We start from the raw sequence: 10778 nt of genomic DNA on the forward strand, positions 1-10778 counted from the left end.
CAGTTAAAACAACCACGACCATGATTATAACAACCACGACCATGATTATAACAACCACGACCATGATTATAACAACCACGACCATGATTATAACAACCACGACCATGATTATAACAACCAAGACCATGATTATAACAACCAGGACCACGAAAATAACAACCACGACCATGATTATAACAACCAGGACCATGATTATAACAACCACGACCATGATTATAACAACCAGGACCACGAATATAACAACCAGGACCACGATTATAACAACCACGACCATGATTATAACAACCAGGACCATGATTATAACAACCAGGACCACGATTATAACAACCAAGACCATGATTACAACAACCACGACCATGATTATAACAACCACCACTATGATCATAACCACGACAATGATTATAATAACCACGAACATGATTATAACACCCACGACCATGATTGTAACAACCACGACCATGATTATAACAACCACGGCTATGATCATAACCACGACAATTATTAAAATAACCACGAACATGATTATAACAACCACGACTATGATTATAACAACCACGACCATGATTATAACAACCACAACTATGATCATAACCACGACAATGATTATAACAACCACGACTATGATTATAACAACCACGACTATGATTATAACAACCACGACCATGATTATAACAACCACGACCATGATTATAACAACCACGACTATGATCATAACCACGACAATGATTACAACAACCACGACTATGATTATAACAACCACGACTATGATTATAACACCAACGACCATGATTATAACAGCTACGACCATGATCATAGCCACGACCATGATTATAACAACCACTACTATGATTGTAACAACCACGACCATGATTATAACAACCGCGACTATGATAACAACCACGACTATGATCATAACACCTGCGACCATGATTATAACAACCACGTCTATGATTATAACAACCACGACCATGATTATAACACCTACGACCATGATTATAACAGCCAAGACCATGATTATAACAACCACGACCATGATTATAACAACCACGACCATGATTATAACAACCACGACTATGATTATAACACCCACGACCATGATTATAACAACCGTCTGCCAGTTATAACAACCACGACCGCGGTTATAACACCTACGACCATGATTGTAACAACCACGACTATGATTATGTAACTACGGTATGGTGCCAAAAACCACGTCCATGATTATAACAGCCACGACTATGATTATAACGTCTACGACTTTGAAAATAACCACGACCATGATAATAACAACCACGACTATGATTATAACCACGACCATGATTATAACAACCACGACTTTGATTATAACAACCACGACCATGATTATAAATACCACGACTCTGATTATAACAACCACGACCATGATTATAAAAACCACGACTATGATTATAACACCCACGACCATGATTATAACAACCAGGACCATGATTATAACAACCACGACCATGATTATAACAACCACGACCATGATTATAACATCTACAACCATGATTATAACAACCACGACCATGATTATACTAAATCTAATGACCATGATTATAACAACCACGACCATGATTATAACAACCACGACTATGATTATAACACCCACGACCATGATTATAACATCCACGACCATGATTATAACAACCACGACCATGATTATAACATCCACGACCATGATTATAACAACCACGACCATGATTATAACAACCACGATCATGATTACAACAACCACGACCATGATTATAACAGCCAAGATCATGATTACAACAACCAGGACCATGATTATCTCTTATACTATAGGAATAGCCGTGTGTCTGTGTGTGTGTCTGTTCTTGCCAGCCGAAACGGCACAATCGTTTTTTTTCAAACTTGGTGGAAAAATCGCAAAAAAATTCGTAGAGTGGAACAAACCTGGTCCCATGTCGATGGTTTCTTTAGGAAGGCATTAATTAACCATTTTGTTGCTGTACGCTGTCAGCCGGACGGCGGTTGCGCACTAACCAAGCACGAGCTTTCAAACTTTCACCTGGCACGAAGGGCCCACGTTCACTTGTATATTACTATAGGAGAGGGGTAGTAAAGGCGATGTTGGAATGTACAATATATTAACAAGAAACCTCAACAACCAACAATAATTGAACATTAACAATCGCCACACTTATACAACATACATAGTTACATAAATATCCAACGATGCACTAACAATCACCACAATCCTACCACATCCAAAGGTATATAAATATTACAAATTTACATTGCATCCTAAGCCAGAGCAACATAATTTGTTATCAACCACAACCGGCTCTACCGATCAGCGCCCACCAGCTCCACACCCTCGTCCGTCCAGGAATGCTCTACTACTACATTACACCTACATTCGAGATCTGAACAACACAGATACCTGGCTCCGGAATACCTAACCATGAGAGCAAGCTATGGACCATCCCATGAACCCACGATCCATGACTCAAGGTCAGGAACGTCGCGTCGGAAGATCGAGTAACGGGGTGCACACCAGCAGTGGTCGGGCAGCAGCCAAACACGGATCGGTGAACTGACACCAGTTGGTTTTATAAGCTTGTTCTAAGAACATAAGAATGGAGGAAACTGCACCGGGCCTATTTCCAAACCAATGTTTAACTATCTCGCACCTAAATCTAAATTTGTCTAATTTAAAACCATTGTTACGAGTTCGCTCCTGGTTGGATAGTTTGTGTACCTTTGTTATATCACCTTTGTTTCGCCCTGATTTCCATTTATACACCTCGATCATATCGCCTCTCACTCTACGTCTCTCGAGGGAGTGCAAATTAAGATGCTTTAACCTGTCTCTGTACTCAAGGTTCCTAATTCCCGGGATCAGTCTTGTTATTCTCCTCTGAATTCTTTCTAGGGATTCGATATCCATTCTGTAGTACGGTGACCGGAACTGAACTGCATAATCCAAGTGAGGTCTCACAAGCGCAAGATATAGCGTTAGGATAACCTCGCTAGTCTTGTAACTAATACTCCTTTGTATGAACCCAAATACTTTGTTCGCCTTGTTTCGAGCAAATACACATTGTTGTCTTGGTTTAAGATTCCTACTTATCGTTACTCCTAAATCTTTCTCGCGGTCGGATTTCTCTATAACAAAGTTGTTCATCTGATATTTGATTTCTCTGTTTACATTTCCTAGACCTGGTACTTTACATTTGTCCACATTAAATTTCATCTGCCAGTTTTCAGACCTTCGAAAAAAAATTTCAGATCTTCCTGTAGTTTTGCGAAGTCCTCGACAGATTTAATTACACGCCCAATTTTAGTGTCTTCAGTAAATTTATTTATGTTGCTGTTTACGCCTTTATCTACGTCGTTTATGTATATAATAAATAATAATGGTCCAAGTACTGAGCCTTGGGGTACTCCAATAGTGACGTTACCCCAATCGGATTTAGTGCCGCTAATGCTTACTCGCTCATATATCGCTCATATATCCATCCAACCTATATTTGATGCTATCCAGCGTGTTCGAGTTAATGATGATGTATGGTAAATTGTTCTATACATCCACTATATCCAGCTTCATAACATATATATATATATATATATATATATATATATATATATATATATAAAGTCTTCATGTTGTAATTCACATCTTCAGGTACTGTATAGTCTTGTACTCACCCCTGAAGATGTGAATTACACGAAAGGCTTGAAAACTTTTGTGTTTCTTCCTATCATATATATCATATATATATATATATATATATATATATATATATATATATATATATATATATATATATATAGTGTGTGTGTGTGTGTGTGTGTGTAGTCGTGTTTCCTAGCTGGATTCGGTAAAATTCTACTCCGACCACATAGTTGGCACAGACAATCCCCAGTGGAGGTTCACGGTGCTTAACAAGCACGATGAACAGGATTTGTTTGAAATATAACAAAGCCTAGGATTGTTTTTGTTGTCCTTGTGGCGCGGTGGTAGTGATCCCTGTTCACACGCAGAGGTCCAGGGTTCGACTTGTAAGGTAGTATTGTATATATATATATATATATATATATATATATATATATATATATATATATATATATATATATATCATGTAGATCCACAATGAAAACGTGGATAAGATAATTGTAATAAAATCAGCACCTTAGCTTTCGTCTTTATTCAAGACATCTTCGGACGAAAGCTAAGGTGCTCCATTGTTTCTTTTCCCTGTATGATTTTATCAATATATATATATATATATATATATATATATATATATATATATATATATATATATATATATATATATATATATATATATATATATATATATATAAATATATATATATATATATATATATATATATATAGAGAGAGAGAGAGAGAGAGAGAGAGAGAGAGAGAGAGAGAGAGAGAGAGAGAGAGAGAGAGAGAGAGAGAGAGAGAGAGAGAGAGAGTGCCCAAGCCGCTAACTAGCCGATCAGTAGCGAAGAGGATAAAGTAGAGACAGAGGTTACAACTGGCCTCTGGATGTAACCTTTTCACTGATTGTATGTCATCATTAACTAGTGCCAGACCCGGGCAATGCGAGGAATGAAAGACCACTATTGAAGTGATGTTATTTAGAACGGTTCAGTTATGTTGAATCTCCCTAAGGTGGAACTGCTTGTGCCTCAAGCTCCGTCATCTGGAGGTACAGTACGCACCTGGAGTGTGGCCAGATGGGAGAATCTTGGAGTATATTAGCCTTGAACATAACAGTAAGGCCGTCAGTATCTCCCTGCTGTAGTGGGCGCTGCTGATAGTTACCATCCCCATAATTCGTATTCCGGTTTCATATGGGGCTCCTGTGTGTTGTCCTGGAGTCTCTCTCTCTCTCTCTCTCTCTCTCTCTCTCTCTCTCTCTCTCTCTCTCTCAACACAACACAACACCAGGTACACATCAGGCAACATCGCCCATAAATTCCATGGTATATTTCCTCTCTGACGTTCCTTCATGATAATGATATCTGTTGACAGGAAGGCCTTCTGTGTTTGTCTCTCTCTAACGCCCTCTGTTTATCATATTCCTGGATCCATTTCCGCTGATTTCATCATGACGAATCACCTCTAAGCACGTTCTCCAGCCCCCGTGTCCCTCGCCCTTTGCTACCTTACCTTCACCAGATATATCCACTCCCAATTTATCTCGTTTAAGAACTTATTCTCTTCTCCATGCTCCTCCACATCACCAGACCTTAAAAAGTTAAACTAGACTTAATCTACATCATGGACCTCCCTCCCTCACTCCCTCCCTCCCTCCCTGTCGCTGACAATATCATATCTCTCTCCGGATTGCTTATCTTTTACTGCCTCTCGTCTCATAATTCAACACACACACACACACTCACGTATAAAAAAAATCTCAACTTATGTCGCTCCAATAGTCGACCTTCTGTGGCTGAGAAAGGGTAAATACTTCCTAATATTCTGTTTTCATGCTGTGTCCTGGTGTTATCTGTGTTTATGTGTAATAATTTGTGTGCGGTTTTTTTGGTACGTGTGGGTCATATTTGCAAGTGTTTGTGTATATGTGTTTTGTGATGTTGCTCATATACAGTATCTGTGTACAATTTATTTGCCATATATAAGTATCGACCTTTAAACATGGCTGTAGTAGAGGTGAGCCGCGGTGAGGGAGCGTCTGGGTTGTTCAGGGTCTCCATTCATTCCAGGTGTACAAATGTGTTAATGATTACCACAGCTTCAGTTTATGTTCATCTAGTTCAGTTTTATAAAAGTATCGTTGAGATATGCTTTGTTGTGACTTTTCAGAACAATTGTCAGTTCCAAACGCAATTTACTCCACGCTTGCTGTAGCACGGGCAGGGTTTTTCGCTCCATGAACGAAATAGGCAGTCGCACAACTACCAGCTACAGTTTTGTTTCACTAACAGTACACGAACATGTTTGTGTTTTTCTTATCCTTACATGTTCTTTAATCTTTGTGTGTGTTTTTGTTTTGTTTTACTGTATAAAAACATAAATCGCTGTTCTAATTTGTCTGCTCGTATCATTGGGATTCCTTCCTCAAGATCAGTTGTCACATACAGAATCTTTCTCAAACATATATCCGCCTGGGTGTCAACGACTCAGCAACAATTTTGTAAGAATTATGGTGGCTACTCGGAAATAAGTTTCGAAGAAGTGAGAAATTTGTTCCAGCGTTTTTCATAATTCTTTCCTCAACACGATAGATATATACAAAATATGTGTTCTGTATTCTTGTTTTATGATGTATTCCTTTGAGACGCATTATTTGATTTTATTCCTACAAATTTTGCATACTAATCATCATCTGTTCGTTTCCCGTAATAACCAACTACGAATGAACTAAATTATGATTAACGTAATTTGGTATGAGACAATTTAAATTTAGCCCAATAAAAGTAATAAAAATGGTTCTTAAAGTCTCCTTTTTTTCGTTGTTAATGGTCGGGGTCTTGGCGGGTCTCCTGGTAGTAGAGGCAGGTAGACGCCTCAAGGTCGCACCCACTTCAGGCATGCATAACATCCTCGACCAGGGCGTGAAGAAGCTCTCCAAACACCTCTGGCCGAACAAGACTGTGCCCGTCAACTTGACTAACCCACTTTTACCTGAAGATCATAAAAAATTACTGAGATATTCAATGCAATATGTTAACAACCACACCTGCCTACGCTTTATGGAGTCTAAGAAGATCAATACGTATCACCAACTGGTGGTGATGCCCACTGAGGAGAAATTTTGCTCCAATACGATCGGGTACTTACCCAGCTCCTCTCTCCAGCAGCTGATGGTCATAGCTCCCTCCTGTTGTGTCTCCAACTGGCACTTGATCCACGAGCTGTTGCTTGTGGCTGGCCTCTACCCAGAACAAAGACACTTCTACCGCGATAAGTACATCGATGTCCATGAGAAAAATATAAAGCCAAAATATCGTGGTAGTTACAAGAAGCTCGAGGGTAACTTAGGCTTGCTCATGACGCAGGGTCTTCCTTACGACTACATGAGCCTCATGCACTTCCCCCAGGGCGCCTTCGCCCTCAATAAATCTCTCCCAACAATGACGGTAAAACATTGGCTTATTGGCACTCTAGGTCAGCGACAAATAATCAGTGCCACTGACGTGGCACGTATCAACCGTTTATATGGGTGTTGGAACTATTACACCGGCGACGACATCAATGGCGCTGTGCCCTACAAGATTTGGAACAGCACGCTCATGTCTATTTGATCCTCTTTTTAGTTTGGCTTTTAAAAGCCCTCTCTCTGTTAATATGTCCATAATAATGAAAAGACGCATCTGCCTGTCTTTCTTTTCCAACCATAGCTCTAAACAGGAAGCAGCTAGAGACCTGAAACTTTACACACATAGTACATGGGTCCCAAGATTGTGCACCTTGGTATTACTATTGACCATAGACAGTAAATATTCAGGAAAAGGCAATCTCGGAATTCTATCTTGATTTATGTAGGAAGATAGAGAAAAAAATCATTACTTTACTCTTTGCCATTTTTTTTTCGATTTCAGTTTAAAAATGCTAAGTGGGCAGGGCTTTGAAGTAGTGGGAAATTGTGGGGTAAAAACAAGCCTAACGAAATCTAACCTAAATATTACAGAACATTTTTTAAAATATTATATTTAAGAACAGGTGCCTGGGTTAAGGAACCTATTTAAGAAACTTTTAAATAGAAGAAATTTTCTTCAATTTATCAAGAATATCTCAAAAATGGTGGAGGAAAAATTTTTTTTGACCCCCAATAAAGGTAATCAAGAACCAAACCCGAGAGTACCATCCTCATATCTGAGGGTTGGCGCCCACAGTTCTGCACCCCAAACGTTCTCAGGCTCTTTTTACCAATCTTCCAAGGTTTTGTATCTCTCTGGGGACCCAGTTTATAATTTCTTTCATCCATCCCAGTCTCTGCCTTCCCCTGGCCCTCCTACCCTCAACTTTGGCCATTAATATTTCTGCTATTATCCCCTCACCCCTAATTATATGCCCAAAGTATCTAATTTTTCTTTTCTGTACATTTCAAGTATTTCTCTTGAAGTTTTTGATAATCTTAGTACAGTACTTCTTCATTTTTTAACCTGTCAGTGTAGCTTATTCTTAGTATTCGCTTATTACACAACATTTCAAAGGCCTCTAACCTCTTTCTGGTGTCCACTGAAAGTGTCTATACTTCTGACCCGTACATCAACCCTTGCCATATAAAACCTTTCAAATATTAGTAAAGTTAATAAGTTAATTTATTGCCAAAACACACCAGTACACGTTACAATATTACGAAGTATAACTTTACAATTCGTCCAGCAAAAATTATAATTACAGCACTTTAAATTTTAGCAGTGTGGCACCATTATTAAAAACTTTTTCTAAACTCTTATTTCATCCATAAACAATATTATACCATCTAAATAAATTCAAAGCATCATAGACGAACTGACAGATCTGTTACATGATGTATTTCACTCAGGAGTTCATCTATATCAGCAAAGTTGAGCATATTATAACTGCTGCTATACAGTGAGCCGAGAGAGAACACTCCAGTAATATCTGCATTTCAGTTTACACTTGGTTCCGGTTATACGAACATAACCTTAACTCAGCAGGCGTCCAACTCCACCTGGCTGTCTCTATTCTTAAGTTATGTAATATTAATCATAGTCGTGTAAATGCCTCGCGAATGTAGTCTGGGAAAACTGTCGGCTCAAAAAAACATTATGTACCACAAAGAAGACGGTTCAATTCTGACCTGTACATCACGTATTTTGTTGCGCCAGCTGGCTTATTCCCGATTACATTCACTATTTTCTGTAAGGCGGTTAACTGTATAATCAAACTGTAGGGATTTCCTCAAGAACCTGTAACCCGGTGTGTTCTCTCATTTGCACAGTTCATAAACAACGTCGAATGGTTCATCTATATCTGACGTACTGTATGAACCTCCGCCTTCTCCTCACTTTAAGGTCCTATACTAGAGGAATTCCTGACTGAATGGAGCACAGGTTAAAAACTGGTGCTCTTTCTGATACCAAGCAGACATATAACTAATTTATTGTACTGAGTAATTACACCCTTTGGGTTATCTGTTTGCCAAGTTTCGGAACTGTATAGCGAGGATAACGTCACTGCAGCGTCGAAATCCTGACATATATTTACTTTTATTTATTTATTTTTTTATCCTCTTCATCACTGATCGGCTCGTTAGCCGCTTGGGCGATCGGTCACGCCTCTTACGCACTGTTGGCAAGCAATGGGCATGCACTGGCTCCTGAATGTATCTGAACCTGCTCCAGTGTTGGTCAAGTCTGGTCTTGAAACAGCTCACATTCGGTGTTGTCACATCACTCTCTGGCAGATTGTTCCAAGAGTTCATAACTCTCACTCCGAAAAAGTTCGCCCTCACAGTTTTTTGGACTTGCGGCTTCTTCAACCTTGAGCTGTGACCCTTTGTGTGGCGAGCGTCCGCCAGCTCTAAGTAAGGGCACTCAACTGAGTAGTGCCCTTTGAGATGTTTATACACCTCAATTAGGTCCATCTTTGCCCGTCTGCAGTATAAGCTAAGCAATTTCAGGCGCTGTAATCTCTCGGGTAGCTGAGTTGCCGTAGCCTGCCTCAGAGACCAGACGGGATGACAGTACTCCTGGCGGGGAAGCAACTCACTCTTGAAGATATCTGAACGACCTTCTTATAATTTAGTTGCCTGATTCACCTTCTTCTCACAATGGCCCGAGAACTTCAGTTCATTGTCAACATACACACCTATGTCCTTTTCACATTCATTCTCAATTAATGCAGTTTCTTCGTCCCGTTGGGACATATGATAGGCCTCCTTATCGTTGGTACGTCCCAGGTGCAGCCTCTTACACTTAGTGACATTGAATCTTAGCAGCCATTTCGTTGACTATTCCTGAAGCTCCCGGAGATCCTTCTGCAGCTCCTCACAGTCTGCTTGGTTCTTAATTTCCCGAAATAACTTGGCATCATCCGCAAACATTTGTATGGAGGAATGTACAGCTTTTGGCATGTCATTTATGAAGCAAACAAACAACAGTGGACCCAATGCATTGTCCTGTGGTTCCCCGCTTGTCACGGATACACATGGCGATTTCGTGCCATTAATCCCCACACACCGCTTGCGTTCCTGGAGAAAGTCTCCGATCCACGCTAGGACACATCCCTGAATCCCATACCCTTCCAGTTTAATTTTCAGCCTTTCGTGGGGTGCGCTGTAGAAAGCCTTGGCAAAAACTAGGTATATATTATCGACATTACCACCCTCAAAGGGCATCCCGTATTTGCTGCACAAAAACAAAAATATTCAAAGTCATTTCACTACCAGTCTCATTTAATTTCAAAACAGTTTCCATTTTCCCACTATCAGTGAACCAAGCACCTTGATATGCAAATCTAGGGGAATACTGCACTTTTAATTCTTGTGTCATCAGTTTTGTATTACTTTTACTTACTTTTTACTTTTATCCTCTTCGCCACTGATCAGCTCGTTTGCCGCTTGGGAGGTCGGCCACGTGTCTGTTACGCACTATTGGCAAGTACTGAGCATGCACTGACTCCAGAATGTATCTGAACCTGCTCCAGTGTTGGACAAGTCTGTTTTTGAAAGAGCTCACACTCGGTGCCATCAAAACACTCTGGCAAATTGTTCCAAGAGTTTACAATTCTCACTCCGAAAAAGTTTACTCTCACAATTTTCTAGACTTGTGGCTTTTTC

General features: G+C 39.8%; 1 protein-coding gene across 1 annotated transcript; it reads left to right on the forward strand.

The window, feature by feature from the left end:
* The first annotated feature begins 6558 nt into the window (after positions 1–6558).
* LOC121862527 (zinc metalloproteinase nas-7-like) lies at positions 6559–7272 on the forward strand. The gene has a single exon (XM_042360833.1). It carries the CDS (start codon positions 6559–6561, stop codon positions 7270–7272), a length of 714 nt encoding a protein of 237 aa, XP_042216767.1.
* The last annotated feature ends 3506 nt before the right edge of the window (positions 7273–10778 follow it).

Source organism: Homarus americanus, unplaced genomic scaffold (genome assembly GCF_018991925.1).
Source record: "Homarus americanus isolate GMGI-L3 unplaced genomic scaffold, GMGI_Hamer_2.0 scaffold31037, whole genome shotgun sequence".
In the NCBI taxonomy this organism is placed as follows: domain Eukaryota; kingdom Metazoa; phylum Arthropoda; class Malacostraca; order Decapoda; family Nephropidae; genus Homarus; species Homarus americanus.